Genomic DNA, 20,499 nt, shown 5'->3' with positions numbered 1-20,499 from the left:
AGGAACAAAGTGGGACCGTCAATTAGAAAATGTAGCGTTACTCTTCGGTGGGGAGCGGTCGCTCGGGTATCCGGCAGACGTGGTTTTTGAAATCGAGCGCGCCTCTTCTTCTGGTGACGTCAGCAGCTTTGTTTACTCGAGTGCCGCTAGCTTTCTGTTTACGAGGCTAACTCGCGTCGGGGCGGTTTCCTCCTTCAGGCTCGTTGCTCTGCCGGCTTTTTGGTTGAAACACCGGGTGAGCCACACTTTCCTCCTCTTCTAGGTGTTTTAATTCACGAACATGTCGGCCAACGGACCTTCACCCGGTGGAGACTTTACGGACGCGAAGAAAGGCGCCGGACAACAGTAAGTTCTAGCTTGCTAGCGCCTTTAACGTCTGGTTAGCAACAGTGTTGCCTAGCATTGTGTTGTTTATTCAGAAGAGATTCATGGTCTCGTGTGATCGAAACCATAATTAATGTCGCCATTCTGCCTTTAAATAATAAATGCTGTGGTGGTTTCCTGCTGCCCAGGTCGGGTTCGTCTTCGGGCAGGGTGACCGTGGATGCCAAACCGGCCGCCTACAGCTTCAGATACAGCCTTGATTTCCCCAGCATGGGCCACTGCATCATCATCAACAACAAGAACTTTGACAGAAGAACAGGTGATTTATTCATTCGTGGTGGCACTTAAACAGTCAAGCTTCCATCTGATACCCTGACCACCCCCCACAGTCTACGGGTTATTACTGATAGAAGAACACTTTCTGTTTTGCCTGTAATAACAGGGTTGGGCTTCGTGGCAGAAGCTGCAAGATTTTTATGAGTTCCTTGAAATGTATGAACAGACACGTTCAACCAGAGAGGGCTGGGGTTTAGTGCATTAGTACATTTTGTACCTCGGCGTCAGCTGGTTATGGTGGAGAAGCTGACATTACTGCACCTGACAGGCCGCTTTGGCGTCCTTCCATGTGCGTCTCTAAATTTGGAAGATGAAGAGGAATATTAGTCGCCCTTCTAGAAGTTCAGGTTCTGGAATTTGTTTCATGACCTGACACGCATGACTTGGCTGTCAGCTGCATGTGTGCTCTGCACATGACCCTGGTAAATATGTTCTTTGGGATGTTCTAGTGATCTGGGAGGAGCAACACGCAACATGCCTGTGTCTTCTCTGGGTTGTGTTTTTTATCTTTTTTATCTTTTCTAGCGTAACAAATGTCTTTGCTGATGTCTTGAAGGCATGAACACGCGAAATGGTACAGATGTAGATGCAGCCAACGCGATGAAAGTGTTCTCGAGCCTCGGCTACAAAGTGAAAGTGCACAACGACCAGACAGTGGAGCAGATGAGTCAGCTTTTAGTCTCTGGTGAGTCGGAGGCAGAATCTGTTCCGTTCATCACCGCCGACGTGCCGTCAGTTCCTCAGTCGTGTCACGCTTTTCTTGTTTTCCAGCCGCAGAGGAAGATCACAGCGCCTGCGCCTCTTTTGTGTGCGTTCTGCTGAGTCATGGCGACGAGGGCGTGTTTTTTGGTACCGATGGCTCTGTAGAGCTCAAGTACCTCACATCGCTTTTCAGAGGTGATCGTTGCAAGTCGCTGGTGGGAAAGCCCAAACTGTTCTTCATCCAGGTAGGTTTATGCTCCCTCTTCCGCAAGGTTCTGTGTTTGGTGTTCTTTTAGGTTCTTGAGGATGGGTGCTGATCCAAAGACCACAGATAACTGCAACGATGCGCTGATCAGAGGAGCACTCGCGCTCTAGTTTACAGTTTGCTCCAGAACTTCCAGTTTGTGCTGGTGTAGAGCTCTGTAATGCTAACTCACCGTTGGAACTTCCCTAAGTTCCATAAGAAACGCCATCCAGGCAGAATGTCTGAGAACCCACACGTTCCGTTTGCTTCATTCGTGTGACCATCTGTCTGTATATAATGGGTAGGCTTGCAGAGGCAACGATCTGGATGGAGGCATTGAAACCGACAGCGCAGCCGACAACACCGCAAAGCACCCAGAAGATCCAGTGTAAGCTGTCTTTCAAGCTTCTCACAGCCCCAGGTAAATCCAGATTATGCGTTATCTGTTGTCTTTTATTTCAGCAGCTTGACCTTTGTACCTTTATGCGCTCTCTCTTCTAACTGATCAGGTTACTACTCGTGGAGGAACACCATGAGCGGGTCCTGGTTCATGCAGTCGCTGTGTGACGCCATCAGCAAATACGGGAAAGAGCTGGAGCTTCAGCACATCTTGACGCGGGTGAACCACAGGGTGGCGGTAGATTTCGAGTCTGTCTCCAATTTACCAGGCTTCGACGCCAAGAAGCAAATCCCATGCATCGTGTCCATGCTGACCAAAGAGATGTATTTTTCCTGAAGGAGGCCGTGCTAACGCCCAGCGGAAAGGCTCGATGTTGTGTTTGTGAATTATCGTAGATTAAGACTGAGAGTAAAGGTGTTCTACTCACATTTCAAACTAGGCATTGTAAGGTTCTTCCTGTGTGGATTTTATTTTGATAAGGAATCTTTTTTTTAAGCCTCTGCAGGGAAACTCCTTTGTATTCTTTTCAGTGCATGTTTTGAAGAATTTAGGAGCAATTAATCATGAGAAGGAATTTTTAGCTTCAACAAAGGGATCACGTCTGGCAATAATGCACTTGTTTTTCTTTTTGTGTTTTGGGACTGCATGTGTTTGAGCTTTAGCAGTATCGTGTGTTAAGAATTCTTTTTTTACTTCATGGTGCTTCAGGCTTCTTAGCACGTATGATTCATATGTGCCCACTTGTATGACGCTGTCGTCTGTCAGTAGTTTGTGTGCTTCTGGTCTTTTTCTGTACAAAATGCCAGCTTTGAGTGCCTCTTCGCCGTCACTTGATACAGTCATTAATTAAACGTAACAGTCGACTCCACTCGTAGATGATACAAAAGTGTATGTAACTCTCAGCGTTGCAATGGTGAACTGAGCAGCGCATAAGCTAAAATCACCTGTGCTGTCACGTCTCTGATGTTTTGCTGTTTGACAATCTGGCCAGATGTGCAAACTTTGATACGAAGGTCAGTCTGGGACATTTTTGTAGTTTCACTATTTTGTATTCTACTCTGTGAAGCTGGTCTGTTTTAAATAAAGACCACTTTTATTTGGACACTCTCAACACTGTTGTGTCTCCTTCACCTGTATCTCCACCTTTCACCCTCAACAGGTTTGATGTGCCTGGGGGGGATTTTGATTGGGTTTAAAAGCACTCAATTTTTCAAGGGCAGTGTTTGAGCCGTTACAGTCACATTTAACTGTAAACTGAAGCCAATTGGATAAGTTACATTGATATATCTGTGTATTCTCAGTTATCCAGGTCATTGTATCCAAGGTAGTTTTCTCTGTCAACTGGACTGGGTTTCTTCTCTTGAAGACTCCCAGACTTTGCTCAAAAAGTCGTTGGACTCACACTACTTCCAGAAGAGACTATGGTATCTTATGATGTCACGTCACTCTTCACGTGCATCCCCACCGCCAGCGCCATAGACACCATCCACAAGCACCTTCTATTGGACAAGAACCTTACAGAAAGAACCACCTTAACACCGGCCCAAATCTGCACCATGCTGGACCTGTGTTTGAACACCACTTATTTCCAGTACAGAGAAGGCTTCTACAGGCAGAAACATGGCTGTGCCATGGGCTCACCAGTATCCCCTATAGTTGCCAACCTATACATGGAGAAGGTGGAATCCCAGGCCCTGACATCCTTCACAGGAACTGCGCCAAGCCACTGGTTCAGGTATGTTGATGACACCTGGGTCAAAATCCAAACACAAGAATGGAAGCTTTCTCCGATCACCTCAACAAAACAGACGAACATGTAAAATTCACCCGGAAGATGTAAAAGGAAACAGTCTGGCCTTTCTGGACTGCGCGGTCAAGATCACTGAGGACAGAAATCTCACCATCGAAGTCTACAGAAAACCTACACATACTGACCAGTACCTCCAGTTTGACTCTCACCACCCACTGGAACACCAGTTGGAGTGATCAGAACCCTCCACAACACCGGGCCAGAGAAATACCCACCACATCCCAAGGCAGAAAGAAGGAACAGGACCACATTAAGACAGCTCTCAAAACATGTGGCTACCCAGACTGGGCCTTCACCAGGACCCAAAGAAACGAGACCTCAGCAAAGGAGAGGAGAGAGAAACAAACGTCGCAGCGTTTCCATCCCCTACCTGTCTGGATCTCGGAGAATTTAGGAGGATCCTCCAGAAACACGACAACCGGTTTCATTTCAACCCAACGCACACTCTCAGACAGAGGTTAGTACACCCAAAGGACAAGACACCAAGACCCAACCAAGTAATGTTGTCTATGCTGTACAGTGCCAGGAGGATTCAAGGAACTGTACATTGGGGAAACCAAACAACCTCTCCACAAAGAATGGCACAACACAGACGCGCCACCTCTTCGGGTCAGGATTCAGCAGTCCACTTACACTAAAGGAGAGTGGGCACTCCTTCGAGGACAGCCAAGTAAGGATACTGGCCAGAGAAGACCGCTGGTTTGAAAGGGGGGTTAAGGAAGCTATCCATGTAAAATTGGAGAACCATCCTTGAACAGAGGTGGTGGCCTGAGGCACTTCCTATCACCCACATACACAGTCCTCCACTCCTTCCAACAGCAAAACAAACATTCACACCATTCCAAGAGACCCAGTGACTCACCACCATGTGACCCAGCAGACAAAGGGGAGACACCTCAACAGAAACTAGGTGAACGACCCGACCAACGACCCTGCTAACGACTCTCAGGTGACCACCCGGATCATTAGCATGCAAATGGTCCACAGGGGCTATATATTTTCAAGCTCTCTCCCAAGCGATTTCAGAACTGAAGAAGCCTTCTGGATAGAGGCGAAACGTCTTCAAGAGAAGAAACCCAGTCCAGTGACAGAGAAAACTACCTTGGTTACATTGATATATAAACATTACAACACCATGGATAAACTTGTATTCTACGATAGGATAGGATAAAAGACTTTATTGATCCCAGATCGGGGAAATTGCACGTTACAGCAGTAGCCCGTGGTGTACAATACAGAAAAGTACTAAAAGAAAAATAAAGACTCTTATATTATGTACATTGCTATGTACATTGTACAGTATATACAGAAATTAAAATTATGTACAGGAGGAGTGTTGGACAGTGTGAAGAAAAATTAAGGTGCAAATAAGATCATCAAATAAGAATATTACTAGTATTTTGATACTAAAATAGTTTGAACTTGAGCTGTAGAAGTTTTAAGGCTAAGGGGGGGGTTTAAAAATATATTAAACACTGCCTCGGTCGTCCACTGGGTGGCGCTGTATGCTGGGCTGGGCTGTTAACGCCAATAAGCCAGGACGCATTCAGGGTTTATTCCGGAGAGAATAGCTCGAGTCTGGTCAGTCACAACCAGTAGTTTTAAGAAGTTGACCTGACCACGTAATTATAACAGGGGCAAGGTAGAAGTGAAAGGCCTGAAAAATTAGTTTGAAATTAAAATGTATTATTATAGCATTATCAATCTTTGTTCGACATCTCTGTGCAGCCTAATGTGAGACTAAGAGGGCACTTTTACGGCTTTTGACAGCTTGATCCTAATTAAATTCCTTGACATTGGTTGACAGATTGATGTTTTCTGGGAGGGGAGGGGGGGAGAAAACAGCCTGCCTTTGATGGGCTGAAACATAATGTACGAGTTGCGCCTGAACGCAGCACAAGTCCTCGCCTCTTCTCTTTTGTAGCTGAAAATAGGCCCATAATACTCTGACACTTGTTAGGCTGCAGCGTGAGTTGGGTCGTTGAGTTGCGTCAGTTTGCAGATTTGCCTGAAAATAAGGCCCCTTTGCATCTTCTTTTTCTGGCCGGCGTGTTTTCCCTCTCTTCATCTCCCACGAGAACAAACTTTTGGAACCTTTGATTTCGAGGAGCGGTTTTCGGACGCGAACGCAACACCGGAGATGTCCAAACTAAATCGAACAGTTTATTAAGTAACAAACTTGGAGGACGTATCCCGCAGCAGGAATGGAGCCGTGTGTCCAGGTGGCCCCGCACTCCCTGGCTCTGGTGCTGGCGCAGGTTTGCACGGAGGATAAACGGGACTCTGCATCATCTCCACCAGCAGAACTCAACTTCCAACATCACAGCGGCTACGACGTGTTCGCCAGTTTCAAAGCCGTGAATATGCAGCATTTCTGGAACAAAGCGCTGACCCAGGCTCTCTCCGAGGTCTTCTTCCTCGGCTGGATCGCCGAGCGTGTGCTGCTCATCCAGGGGAAAGAGCTTCACCTGCAGGTGCTCAGGAACGGCTGGACCAGGCGGACCCTGAAACCACCACAGGGCTTTGACATCAAGACCGTAGGTGGGTCTGCTGGTTGATGTTATAGTTTCTGTCCTGCCATGTGCACGTGTTCTTTCGATATACGAGGACATTAACACACAGAGGACATTTCGTCCCCCACATTGGTTCCTGTCTTCAAGGAAACCAAATTATTAGGCTTTTTTGGTTTGTAATTTGTCTTCTCTCCTGTTTTTGCATAGTTTCAGATAATTTGCAACCCCCAGTGACTAATAACACTTGAAAATAAAAATAAACCAGCAAAAATGAGTTAAATAAAAGCACACTGTTTAGAGATAAGCATATAATGGCAGTGTTGAGAGATCAAGTGTCAGCAAGGTGTAATTAAGTCTTTTTCCTCCCAACTACAAGCTCTGTCAGGATAATTTACATGTTTTTCCCCTCTTTTTATTTAACCTTGAACTCCTGGAGGCTGGTTTCACATATATCCTGCTTTCCTATATGACTTCCCTCAGATGTTCCCAAAATTTATGAGAAGGGCCTGAGATTCTCTCAGCTCTCGGGTTTCACTCCGCCGAGGCTTGTCACGCGAAAATTCGTGAACTGACCTGTGACTGGGGAAAGAAACGCCCCACGGCTAAAAGGTGCAGTGGTTAGCGCAGACGCCTGGTACCAGGGGTTCAGTTCTAGCTCTGGGTCAGACCCCAGGAACCCTCATGACCTCCACGAGTCCAGAAATTCCCGTCATCCTGGCCGCTGCTTGCAGATGTGTTACAACTATCCCAGAGTGGAACTACGATTCGCTCCATCTGGTGAGTCGAGGCTGCATCTCGCCGGCATCGTATCGGGAAGACGCGGTACCCTGACGGAGAGATCAGCGTTCCTGCGCCCGTCATCCTCCTCTGGCAGGGATGCCGGTCGCAATTGTGCCGCGGCAGGTCTGAGGTTTCTGTCAGCACGTCTGAGTCGAGGCATCCCGGCTGCTGCTCCAGGCGACTGAATCGACGGATCCGGAGTGTTCCCACGCTTTAACGCGTATTCAGCTGCAACTGAATATCTCCTGTATGAACGCATGAACCAGTCGTATCGGCTGCGTGCGACAACACGTCAGATAATTATTACCCAGTCCTGCCGCTCACTGACAGCTGGAAGGGCGATTCTGGGGTTTTGGTTCGCAAAAAGCTGCAAATAAATGGCTGGGATCTGCGCGGGCTGTCGATGTTTTTGGTTTATTCGCAGTGAACAGGTGAGACTCGCCTTTTTGCAGCGCAGCAGGGGATTTTTACCGCCACTGTCGGAAGGTAACAGTGGTGGTAAAGCTCCAGCCGCGCAAACGGGGCAGAGCTGGGGCGGGATGAAAACGGATCCAGATCATGTTTGGGCCGCATTGAGATTTGGTTTTCCCTCATTACCTTTGTTCATTTTTAAGGATTTGAGAGCTGTTGTATTCATCCGACATTTACCGCTGACCAAAGCGAAGGGAAAATCTTTAGATTCTATATGTTTTTTGTGAAGAATGTGTATGGGCCTTTGTCAGACGGCTCGCTGCTCCCCCACCACTCAGGCAAACACGATAAGCTGTGGAATGTTTGTTTTATAGCTAATAACTCACCAGACAGCACGATGCCACCATCGCGTTCGGTTCAGATGCACAAGACAGACCCACATCAATCTTTACATTCTTTCTCAGAAGGCTCAGTAAATGTGAGAAAATGGAGGAAATGTGTGTTTCAGACTCAGATATTCATTTGAAAAGCATCCTATTAAATCCTGTGATTTCTCTTCTTCTGGGTGGAAAGGGAGGATGTTTTCTCCTTCAGTCTCACCAACACTGACAGCAAAAACCACCTAAAAAATTCAAATTGTTTTCCCCCCACAGGGGGATTATAACGAGTTAAACTGCGGGAATATTTGGTAAGAAGTAACCGGATTAATCCGTCCGGTCAAAAGTTGTGGATTTTCAACTGTGTGGAACAAGTTCTTTTAAAAAAACAAAACAAAACAATTCAATCTGATTAACTGTGGGACTTTGTATCCGCTGGCCGGCTGTAAACAATAGCCTGGGAGGAGTGAGCGCTCCTAAGGAAGGAAAAGTGGAGCATTTGTTCAGGAAAACACTGCTGCCTCGCAGCCCCGGTACAACCCGGGTCTGAAAGGGAGGGTCCCAGCGGAGAATTGGGGGAAGCCTTTAATGAACCGGGCCCATCCGTCATCGTGTATCATAATGTCGGGCCAGGATGTGTTGCGTAGAGAAAACTCCCTTTTTTCGAGTCCAGAGGCCGATGTGGGTATTGTTGCTTTGGAGGGAACACAACTGGGAAAGGAAATCCAATATTTTAGCCACCTGTGGCCTCAGAACTACTCAGACACATCTAAATGCCTTTATTATGCATCGCAGGCGTTCAGGCATCCTAAAAGTTGAAATGCAGCGACGGATATTTTGGCCACATTCTTGCACGTGCTTGACGGCTGAGGAGCTGGCGTGGAGCGCCGACCCAACATTTGGTCCAGCTGAAACTCCCAGTTCTCTGGGAGGATATTAAGGCGTCCAGAGTTAGCCCTCCGACCTAATCCCTCCGCTGTGTCCTTGCTTCACTTCGAGGTTCTTCTCCCAGATGGGCGTGATCAGATTACATCATTGGTGAGGGTTAGAATGTAGAACAAGACCTGAAAACCTCCACCAGGGAGGTTCACTGGCCCATCTACCTGCCCCCTTTCCAGCAGGGAACCACAGCCACCGATGCAGACTTGACCATCTTCACCCTGGATCTTCCAGGCTCCTCAGACCAGTGAACCAGTTTCTGCATCAGCATCCAATGGAAGGTTTTCTTAAGCATGTTAGCATGCTAGCATTCAATTGTTGATTGACTCCTGGGTGGGCCAGATTGTCATTAGGACAATTAGCAGAGCAAAGGTCTGTGATAAAGTAGTGGTCTGTGCTGGGATGCTGTGATAAAGTAGTGGTCTGTGCTGGGATGCTCTCCTGTATCCACTGGTGTGTGTTTCACCAGACAAAACTTTTGTGTTTCTTCGCAAACAATGTTGCTAACGTGTCTTTTATTATAATGTCTATATTATATATATCTTTTTTTTGCTGATAATCATTCTTCATTCATTTCAGCATTTAAAGGCAGTATATATTTTTTCTTTTTTATATAAAGAGTTGTAAAGGAGTGTCAGTAGTGGGCCAAACCATTGTAAAGCATCTGAAGGGGGAGTGAGAATATTGGCACTTTTATAACTTCTAAATCAAACGGTTGGTTAACAACAAAGTTGTGACAACAAGACTGCAAACATCAGTGAGAAAGAGGCGTTATTGCTGTGAAGAGCACAGGTCAGCTGTCACTCACCTGACAGGCTGTGCACCTGAGTCCCTACCGCAGTGGCCCGGTTGGATTCCACCGCGGGTTGTATCGCCTCGGTCACGTTCGTCAGGGGCTGAAACAAAGACAAAAGCGTAAAAACCGATCCTCAAAAGAGTTGATTCGCGTAACTGTCACAGAGTGAATGTGGAGGGTCGGTCGCCGTGGACGCGTGCGCGGTCTCTCCTGGTGGTCGCGGTGACACGTGTGTTGAAGGCGGCGGTGCAGGCTTATTTTACGTACGGTGGCGTCTGCCTGTTCCCACCGCGAGCAGCTGGCTCTTTAAGAGAACGGGCACTCAGAGGCAACAGCTATGAGATCATCGGCTTGCGTTGTCATGGCAACAAAGGCTGTTGCAGCACTACTGAGAAATAAAATGGCTGGCGCGGTGTGGCTCTCCCTCGCTTCCTCCTCCTCCTCACCCTTTCTCTCCCCTTTCTCTTTGGTATCAGTGAAGTGGAGCAGATTGGTTGTGACACCAAACCCCCCCCCCAACCCACCCACCATCACCACCCAGTCATCTCCGTTTGTGGTCCGTCCTGCCCTCTCACTTTGCTCCCTATTCGGTCCCTCCAACCGTCCATTCACTCCACATATGTGAGTCAGCAGGAGTCTGGAAGCAGCAGGAGCTGCCGCCGTTCTGGTGACGCTCTGATGCCCCCCCCACCCCCGTTTCTTCCCAACACTGAATCAACTGGTGGAGAGGGCTGATGAGGGAGGGTCTCACCGCCAGGTGAGGCACCGAAATGGGAAGTATGGTGCTTTAAAAGGCCTCTGGTCCCTCAAGAAGCAATGAGACAGAGGTGGAAATTCAGTGATCCCGAACCTGAGCCATTCCGTGGACATTAGCTGAAGGCTGATTATATGATGTGTGTGTGTGCGTGTGTGTGTGTGTGTTTCAAGCTGTTGATATTTGCTCTCCTCGCTGCCTCATGCATGTCCCCTCTCCCATCCTCGTCCTCGCCTCCCCTCCCCTCAGCCTCAATCACCCAGACACAGACGCATGCATGCTCACGCAGGATCGCGCGCAGCAGGCGGATGCGCGCATACACACTCTCTCGCTCTCCCTCCCTCTCTCCCTCTGCCTCTCTCTCTTTCCTTCTCACACATACACACACGCGTGTACGCTCACACACATACTCACACACCCTTCCTGGAGGTGCTGGGAGCAGCTGCAGCATTAGCGTTGAAAGAGATTTGCCGTTGACTGGAGTTTGCATCCCCCCCCCCCCCACACACACACACACCGTTAATGAATGGATGCTACGGCGATGGGCACGGGGGCTTCTTCCGTTGGATTGCGGGAAACGGTGGATATCTGTTCTTGAATTTATTTATTTATTTCTATGCTCTCCATTTTTCTCCCCACCCTCTCCTGGCGTGCTGTTGTCGAAAGGACGATGGGGTCTTGTGCTTGATCGGATAAAGATGGAGGTGAGCGCGGCGTCTCCGGTGCTTGACATACTACTGAGGTTTCACTGCCCATTAGGGTGAATGGAGCGTTTATTTCTGCCTTTTTTTAAGTGGCCTCTTTTGTTTTCCGGGGATCGACCGAGCACTCCTGTGGTGAATTGAGCTATTGTCGAAGACTGGGCCTCTTCAGCTTTGAATCTTTGACCGTCCGTTCGTCCCCTCCCTTCGTTCCCCCCGCCGCCTTCTAGTCAAACGGAACAAGCGGATCCAAAAAAAACCCTCCGCTGAAATCTCTCCTCGCCGTCCTCCTGGCTTCCAATGCCCCATTTCCCTCGTCTCTACCCCTGCCCCCCCACCTCTCTCCTGCTCCCTCCTCCCACATCAGAGTGGCTACGTAATGTGCCTCCCTACGCATGCAAATGGGGATGCTACAAATGGTGGCTGGGACTGATGCCGATGAAAGGGTGATGCCTCGCGCAATCACCTGCACCTCCGTCGCCGCCGCCGTCGCTCCAGATCAGCCCGGGAGAGCCCATCAGCCGATGACAAGCGCCCACCGTGCGAACACAGCCGTTTGTAGCCTGCCCGTGGATGTAAATGAGACATGCGTGTGTGTGTGAAGGTGCACACTGGTTCTTGCCATGTCTGGTGTGTGATCGCTCTAGTGGGACCTTCTTACTGATGCGGGGGAGGCACTGAGCCTGAGGTTGGTCGACCTCCCCCTTCCCCACTTCTCCTTCCCCCTTCTCCCCCACTCCTCCCCCACCCACCCATCCCAGAAGCCCCTCGAGGGTGAAGGCCACCTGGTAAAGGGGTCACAATGAAGAAGAACCGCAGCGGCAATCTGCAGCGGGCCTGGCCCAGCTCGGAGCTCGCCGAACGCCCGCTGGAGCACAATCTCTCCCGTAGTGAGAAAGACATCCGTGTGCAGAAGCAGCATCTTCCTCCCCCTCCTCCTCCTCATTTTTCTCAGTCCCCGCCAAGTTATCGTGCACCAGGTAAGTCTGATCCTCCCACGAGCAGAAGCTCCACCCATTCCTTTTTCCCACGCCGCCGCTCAGAGTTTGTTCGAAATGCATTTGAAGTCGACAGGGCAGAAATGTTAAAGTGGGTCCCTGATATATCAAACGAGGTCATTTAGAAACGGGGTGGAGGCATTTTTCAATTATTTAATGTAATGAGTAAAAAAATTTAAAAAAATACGCGAGATGTTTGCATCACACGACGATGTGCTTGTGCTATTTTTGTCAAGATTTCAGTGTCCCCCAGGAGCCATTACCTCACGTAATGGCTCCTTTTACTGTAAGGAAATTCAATATTGTCACATCTTTGTTGCTTCAGAGTTAAACGGGGATGCACAGATGCTACAACCTCGTCCCTGCGACATTAAAAAGCGCTCTAATCGCGAAGGACATGCATGTTTTTAATACCCAGAGCCGGCCTTTGTCGTCTTTGCTTCAAAATAATGAAATAAAAAAAAGGAATAAAGCCTTGCAAAGCCACATAAAGCTTAAGGGGCTGCGATACTAAGCAGAGATAACGTCATTGTGTTGCTCAACTGACCATTCAGCCGAGTGTGTGAGGAGGCAGGGCCCTGCGCAGATTTCACCCCCGATAACAGACGAAAACTTTAAAGCTGCGACCAACAGGGCCGCGGCGGTTCTATTGTTCCGTCGGTTCTGCGGGTGGAAAATGAAACACGGAGGCAGCCGGTGGTTTATTTTTGGCATTGCACCGCGCGTTCCGCTATCAAGCGTTAGATTTAGGTCAGAGGACGGGGTCGGCTCCGACACAGATGCTGCAGCGGCGCGTTGCGCGCTCCGCGTTACAACCTTCCAGCCGGGCAGATGTGCGCTCTCGCAGGGGCTGGGAAGCAGGCCGTCTGCTCCTAGGATGATCTCACTACTCACTAGTGCTGACAGCAAAGCCAGCTTAATTCAACAAAGGCAGCAGAGAATTTCAGCGTGTAAGCCCCCGCCGTGGCGCCTCACGCAGTTGTATTTTTTTTTTTACCCCCCTCCTCTACGTTGCGAACGTGACATCCCGCAGTATTTCTCCAGCTCCCCCTTTTCGGCGTGCGGGGGACGGCGGGGCTGCCGCTCCGATCCGCCAGCCTGCGAGAACCAGGGGGGTGGGAGAGAGGCGAGAGGAGGCTCGGGGAGGAGGGGTGGAGCTGTTCCAGGCGGCGTGCATCTTGCTGCCGTTTGACCATTACATCATAGCTGCACGCGCTGCGCCTGCTGTTCATTCATGATCTCACAGTTGTGCCTTCTTCTTCTCCTCCTCCTCCTCCTGCAGGTGACGTGTCTCCAATCAGTATGTCGCCTATCAGCCAGTCACAGTTCATCCCACTAGGGGAAATCTTGTGCTTGGCCATCTCCGCTATGAACTCTGCCCACAAGCCTGTCAACCAGGAGGCTCTGGTGGAGCACCTCACTGCCAGCTTCCCAGGTACGCCCGCTCTGATCCGTCTGCTTTTCTCTATTTGAGCCTTTGTCTTCGGCCCTGATGTTTCCTGGCGATGCGAGGAGTCGGGAACCATCGCTAACAGACGACGCAGGTGTGGAATCGAATAAGACCCCCGACTCTTATCAGATCAGACCGATCCCAGGGGTTTTTATTTTATTTTTTTTTTTGCATTTTCAGCCACTGATTGAGCAGAAATGAAGATATGCGATCAGGAGAACCCTTGAGAGCATCTTCACGCTATAATGTCCCGACGTAAAACGCTCTCAACAATCAGACAGAGCAGAGCAGCACAAATGTCATAAGTTCACTGCTGTTAGCTCCTCACACATGAGGATTTGTCCCATTTGTTCCAACCTTATATGACATTTCTGCCTGTAGATACTCAGAAGCTGTCGGTCGTGGTTCGCAGGGAGGGTTGAGGATGCCCTGATGTCAGGCGTTCCTTTGCTATGCTAACAACTCGCTTTAGCTGCATGCAATAATCAGTCCAGGTGCAGCCTACAGGGGATGTTAGTGAAAATCCCAGACGTCGGGGGGGGAGAACAACCAGGTTGTCATGCTCAATGGGACCGGTGCAGATTGGTCGTGAAGATACGGCAGAAAGGTTCTTGTCGATTAATGAGACATCAGAAAACCCCCAAACTCCAAAGCGCGCCTGTCATGGGTGTAGACGATCGAGGAGCTTCTTCACCTCTGTCCCATGAAGGCCTCACACCTGCGTAAAGACCCCACATGGTTATTTATTATACTGCCCCCTATGTTTGTGGAGGTACTTGCACATGCAAGGTGCACTTTTAAAGTCATCTCCCAAATTTAAAAAGGCATTTTATGTCTCTATATACATTGATGGTCTATATGCTGACATGAGCTTAAAACGCGCAGCCTTTGTTAAAGGGGTTGGACGTATACGTTACATCATCTGTGTGTAAGGATCCCTACGTGGGTGATGTAACGTCAGGCAACAAGCTTCTGCTCCACAAAGGTGATGAGCAGCGTTGCTGGAAATGGGCTCTATTTAATGTTTTTGTTGGGCTATAAAAGCTCTTTAAGGTGATTTATTACCCTCGGTGTCCTCGGTACATCCAGAATCACCTGCAGGCTTTTTAATCATGTTCTAATGGCGTTTTCTTTTTCTTGTTTTTCACTTCTAATGTTTCGAATCATATGTTACACCTGTTTCAACATTATTCTTATTCTTAGTTGGAAGTATTTTTAGGATAATACTTAGTTTCTAGGTGCATTTATTACTCCCGCACAAGGAGGTTCTGTGATGTCTGTTGGCTGTTAGTAAAATAAGCCAGGGAGCTTTGATCATAAAGCAAATGCCGTTACTGTGTCATAAAATCTTTTGGGCGTGAGCCACAACATGTAAGGGAGGTCTGTGCTCTCCCGGTGCTTTTTATTTACCACTAATATTGTTTTAAATTTCATTGGTGATGTCGTTATGGTCAGAATTGGGCTTTTTTAATGTTATTTTGAAGGTATAGAAGTAAGAAAAGGCCAAAGGAAGAACATTCTTTCCAAACCTGTGTGTAAAAGCCTGTTTCGCTGTGATGAGGCCTCTGCAGAGGGTGTTTGCTTACAAATGATGCCTCATTTTCTTTTCCTGCTCCTTTTAATTTTGCTAACGGCAGTTTGCCTGTTCAAAAATCTCCCGTCGGAACTGTTTAATGCAGCGTTTTTTTCCCCCGTCTGTCTCCCTAAGGCGTGCCTACACCCAGCTCAGAGGTCCTGCGACACACCCTGAACATGCTGGTGCGAGAGAGGAAGATCTATCCAACTCCAGAGGGCTACTTCATCGTTACACCGCAGACCTACTTTATCACCCCCTCCCTTATCAGAGCCAACAACAAGTGGTATCACCTGGACGACCGGCTGCCAGAGCGCCAGCCGCCGCCGCCGCAGCAGCAGCAGCAGCAGCAGCAACCACCTCAGCAGTGCACTTCACCACAGTCCGGCAACGTCACGCCGTCCACGCCCGGCTGCCTGAGAGAGAGGCCCTCTCGTAAGAATCACACGGACTCGTACAACTCTTATCGTGACGACTCGGCCAGACTTCACTCCTCCGTGCTCCAGACGAAATCACCAAAGGAGCACCGGGGAGATTCTTATCAAAGCAAGCAGCCCAAGGATCACAACACTGCAGAACCTACACCGAGCACCTCGGCCAAGGAGCACCGAGGGGAGCCGCCATCATATCCTTATCCTCCACCTCCCACTTCCCCTCCTGTACAGCAACTGTCGCCTCAAGATCCCGCTGATAAGAGCAAAAGCATCTCTTCTTTTCCTTATAAAACTGATACGCTGACCAAAAAGAAAGAATTGAGTAACGGTGGAGGGAGCAGCGAGAAGCAATCCAAAAGATTTGGTCTCAGGCTCTTCAGGCTGAGCTTCAAGAAGGACAAACTGAGGCAGCTGGCCACCTTCTCGGCCCAGTTCCCCCCAGAGGAGTGGCCTCTTCACGACGAGGACGTGCCGACGACGCCAATTCCCCGCGAGGTGGAGATGGAGATAATCCGCAGAATTAATCCTGACTTAACGGTGGAGAACGTGGCAAGGCACACGGCTGTGATGAAGAGGCTGGAGGAAGAGCGGACGCAGAAGAGCAAAGCCGGCTCTTCGGCCCAGCACAGCGCACGCAGCAGGAGGGGGAGGGGGCACAGGAGGGCCCCGCACGGCAAGTCCCGCTCGCACAGCAAGCCACGAACCTCCAGGGGAGACCCGTCGGAGGGTTCAAACTGGGATCTTCTGTTCAAGGAAAGAGATTACCGCTTCTTTAGCCACTCATTAGTCCGCTCACCTCGAGAGGCCATGTACACCTTGGAACGCCGGCGCAGCGGCGGCGCCGCATACCTGGTCCACAGCAACCCCAACATTACTGAATCGTACTGCCCAGTTACCCCCGAGTGGGACGTGTCGGGGGAACTGGCCAAGAGGCGTACGGAGATGCCCTTCCCCGAGCCGTCGCGTGGGACGTGCCAGTCGAGAGTGCAGAGGAGTCACAGTCACAATCAGGACAGGAAATCGCGCCACGAGAGGTCGGATCAAGCTAAGGAGCGTTCTCGTTCCATGGACAACGCCCTCAAGGGCCCGTCGTTGGGGGCACCGGAAGAGTTCGAACCGAGTCTGGAGGAGCGCAGCCACTACTACACTGACGATGGCACTTTGCGCGCCACGCAGAAGTCCTCCCACTACTCTAGGATCATGTTCTCTGCTGCTAAGTTCCACTCTGATTTTAATGTGCCTGATTTAGGGAAAGGGAGTTTGGACGAGTCAAGGATCCGGAGTACGATGGAGAGGAACAAAAGCAGAGACAGCTTGCCAACGTACAATGAGCTAATGGGACTTTCTCCGAAGCCCTCAACAGATGAGTACTTCCAGTGCAATACGTCAAATGAAACAATCCTAACTGCCCCTTCGCCTCAGGCAAAATCAGAATATGACACATTAACCTCATCAGGGGGACTCCGAAAGGGCTCTCCGGCTGACCGCCAAACGCCTCACCTCACCTCTCCACACACTATGGAGTACAAGGAGGACCTGTCGGCAGCAAAAGGACAGAACGGCTCGGTGCGGCTGACGCCGAGCCAGACGCCGGAGCCGGTACAAAATGCCCGTTTGACACCGCACCAACACAATGTAGATCCCGGAGGGGGCGGAGGCGGTATGGTGATCAAGAGGAAAGAGATCTTCAGCAAGGACACTTTGTTCAAACCTCCACACAATGCCTTGTCCACAGGCTACGTGGACAGCAGCTACACCAAGTCCGGCACATTGCGGAAAGCCTCACATGCCAAATCAACAGAGGCCCTAGACAATCCTGAGCCCCAGCAGCCTTCCAATTCAGCCAGTTCCTCAGCGTCACCTGCAGTTTTACAGAGCTGCTTAGAGCCAACAGTCCCCTCCGCCTCCTTTGACTATTATAATGTATCAGACGATGAGGACGAGGAAGAGGCGGAGGAGGACTCGCACAAAGAGTTGGCAAAGGCAGAGGACAGCAAAGACCACGGGGAGGGCAGTGGTAAAAGTGGAGGCACTGGCGGTGGCGGAGAGGGAACCATGCAGTGGCTACTTGAGCGGGAGAAGGAACACGATCTGCAGCGGAAACTGGAGACCAATCTGACCTTACTCAGCCCCAAGGAGACGGAGAACAGCAGCAGTCAGAAGTCGGCCCACTCTGCCCGTTTGGACAGCATGGACAGCAGCAGTGTCACAGTGGACAGTGGATTCAACTCTCCCAGGTACAGGATAGAATAAAACATTCACGCTTCTTGTTGACTAAAACCATAAAATAAAACCCAAAAATTTAGCTTCTATTAATTAGATTCCACTCAAATAGCACTTCACCACACTTATTAGATCTGGACAGATTTTTCCAGATTTATTTCTGACGGGAAGGACGTGTCCGTGCCAGTGCACAGGTATCACGACTAGCTGCTGTAATGACATTCCTCCACCGGGCGTCGCTGTGGAGCAGAATGAAGGCTCAAAGCTGTGACGTGTTTGTTGAGCCTGAACATTGTTGGTGCAAACAGACTCAAATCTCTAAAGCTTTACGGTTGCCATAAGTAGATAAGATAATCTACTGAACACCAGTGAGCAGCATTTGGCTAATACCTATGAAGAGCTGATGTGTTGCAACTTTTAACTCTAACGTATGAGCACTATGCGGTTGCATTGCTGTCACAATTATGCATTTATTTTTATGCATAAAAGCTGCTAACGGATCTGCAAGCGTAGAATCTGAACCGTATATAGAATAGAAGTGGCATTGCACTACTGTTTTTCAAAGCTCACTTGCTATTAGATGATCAGATATTTAGATAGATTAGATAGCGATTAGATATTTATTGTGCCTCCATGAATGTTTTGCTGCACCAAGTCACACTTCCTGGAGCTGTAGCTGGTCTTCACTTCACGTCGATTATAGTTAACGCATTTCTTACCTTTTGAAAGTGGCAAATAATGAAAATTATTACCATTTATAATTACAATACACATTCAGATTTTGTAGACTTGACCAGGCTGCTCAGTCACTGCATAAATCTCATCAAAAAGGTCAACTGCTAATAAAGATTTTGACTTAAATTTACTATTTATGTGCAATTTTAGTCAGCCTCCTACAATTCCCACAATGCTTTTCTGTACCCTCAATGATGGAACATAAATAAAACAACAGAAAGGTATCACTTCAAGATTCTAGGCTCATTTAGACTTACTGTATATTTTCATTCATTCATTTATTTATTTATTTTACTACTTTTCCAGATATTTAGAGTATATTTGCGATTTTCTCACTCAATGTTGTGTTTCTGGCGCAGGACGCGTGAAAGCCTCGCATCCAATACGTCCAGCATCGTGGAAAGCAATAGACGGCAGAATCCCGCGCTGAGCCCCGGCCACATCGGCACCAGCAGCATCGGACTGCCATTCAGCTTTCGCGCCATCCCGGAACCCCCCACCACACAGCCTGAGAAACTCCAGAAGTCATCGAACTGCCTGGCCTCCATCACCAGCGTCTGACAGGCAGCGCAGACTGAGACTGGGAAGGTGGTGGAGGAGGGAGAAAGCGGGGCGCTCCACCATTTTGAGCCTCGCTTTTCTCAGCCAGTACACTCACTCTCACACACACACACACACATGCGCATACACACACGTCTTTAGACTTAAGAATCCATTTACCGGGACTGTTATGAAAACAGGCATGGCTTCAACAGACTGTTCTCACAGCTTCAAGAACTTTACTGCAAAAAAGAGAAACTACAGAATATCAAGATCACTGTAGGTGAAGAAACCTACCTGAAGATTCTTCTATCTATTCTATCAAGATTCTTGACTATTGGTATTGGAAAGTAGTAGACTATAGGATTCAAGTTACATTTGGAAATATCAAAAAAAAAAACTTTTTATATAACTTAACAATACATGTCCAATTAAATGTTCTCTTTCCTGAAATAGAGTCAGGTTTTTCAGGACGATTCAATGTATCAGCACAATGTCCAGACAATATAGGTTGATCCTCAGAACAATGAATGAAAGATATGAAAGCATAAATCAGCTCAGATTTGTGTACCACAATGCAAATGATGTATGTATACTCCATACTTTTGATATCCTAATTATTATAATGGTGGTATTAAAGATGCTATGTGACCAAAAAAAAAAGTTTGGACGTCATGAGCTGCTCTTTGCTCTTATACACCAACTGAATGTAAACGTTTATTTATGTTATTTATTTACTGTGGACGTGCAGTCACGTCGGTGCCATAAACGAGGATGCTACGCTCCACGGTGCATCCCGGAAACTGTCAGCTCGCCGGATCCCGGATCAAATATCCGGTTTTAATGGTCAGTTCTGGATTTTCTATGGTATTTATTATTTGGGTTAAAATAATGCAGTTTTTCTCACATGTTTGAAACAATTGTGCATTATTTTAAAGCAAAAGGCAGTGCTCTTTTTTTTTTTTTTGTCAAAGACAAGGATAATTAAAATGCAGCAGTTAAAGGAAAAGGAGCGAGAAGGAGCTTAGAATATTCGATTCAAGGATCGTTTGTTTCTATATGTACTGGAAATATGAAAACTGAAACTAAATCATCACCACAGATGGAGTAAAGATGAATAAAATCATCAAAACCACACAAACTTATCTAATCATGAAACTGGTCCTGGTGTCATTCGGGCTGCAGTTCCCCGGATGGACGGTAGGTGGAGTCAACCACGTTGTTTCCTGGACCGAGCGCCCTCTGCTGGCTAAAGGGTAGAACAGCAAATCCCGCAGGATGTGTTGCTGGACTAAATGTGACTGAAGCTGATCTAATTAATCTCGTAAAGGTAAGTGGGTTATCCTCAACACACCCTGTGTTTAATATGGGTCAAACTCTAAAAATGTTTGTTTACAAAGCATTTTTAGCATGTCTCTGCATAGGACCTTGTAACTATCCTGAAATGTATCATGTTATA

At 48.4% G+C, this 20,499-nt stretch overlaps 2 protein-coding genes across 4 annotated transcripts; both read left to right on the top strand.

Moving 5' to 3' along the window:
• Nucleotides 1-104: 104 nt before the first annotated feature.
• On the top strand, nucleotides 105-3,117 carry casp3a (caspase 3, apoptosis-related cysteine peptidase a). The gene is given in 7 exon segments (XM_057036855.1): nucleotides 105-345; nucleotides 513-643; nucleotides 1,217-1,345; nucleotides 1,432-1,607; nucleotides 1,912-1,986; nucleotides 1,988-2,027; nucleotides 2,116-3,117. Coding segments are annotated over 7 exon segments (843 nt in total). The 5' UTR covers nucleotides 105-280; the 3' UTR covers nucleotides 2,343-3,117.
• A 2,627-nt stretch (nucleotides 3,118-5,744) lies between these two features.
• Nucleotides 5,745-20,198, top strand: stox2a (storkhead box 2a). Of its 3 annotated transcripts, none has more exons than XM_057035230.1 (4): nucleotides 5,745-6,357; nucleotides 13,368-13,520; nucleotides 15,244-17,779; nucleotides 18,860-20,198. In XM_057035230.1, exons 1-4 carry the CDS (start codon nucleotides 6,021-6,023, stop codon nucleotides 19,059-19,061), a joined length of 3,228 nt encoding a protein of 1,075 aa, XP_056891210.1. In that variant the 5' UTR covers nucleotides 5,745-6,020; the 3' UTR covers nucleotides 19,062-20,198. The 3 variants fall into 3 exon arrangements, with proteins under 3 accessions (XP_056891210.1, XP_056891211.1, XP_056891212.1); XM_057035231.1 differs by lacking the exon at nucleotides 5,745-6,357 and adding an exon at nucleotides 10,383-12,067; XM_057035232.1 differs by lacking the exon at nucleotides 5,745-6,357 and adding an exon at nucleotides 10,384-11,090.
• The last annotated feature ends 301 nt before the right edge of the window (nucleotides 20,199-20,499 follow it).

The sequence above is a fragment of the Takifugu flavidus genome, chromosome 6 (genome assembly GCF_003711565.1).
Source record: "Takifugu flavidus isolate HTHZ2018 chromosome 6, ASM371156v2, whole genome shotgun sequence".
Lineage (NCBI taxonomy): Eukaryota > Metazoa > Chordata > Actinopteri > Tetraodontiformes > Tetraodontidae > Takifugu > Takifugu flavidus.
Note: the sequence above shows the minus strand (reverse complement) of the source record. Positions and strands in the feature narration are given on the sequence as shown.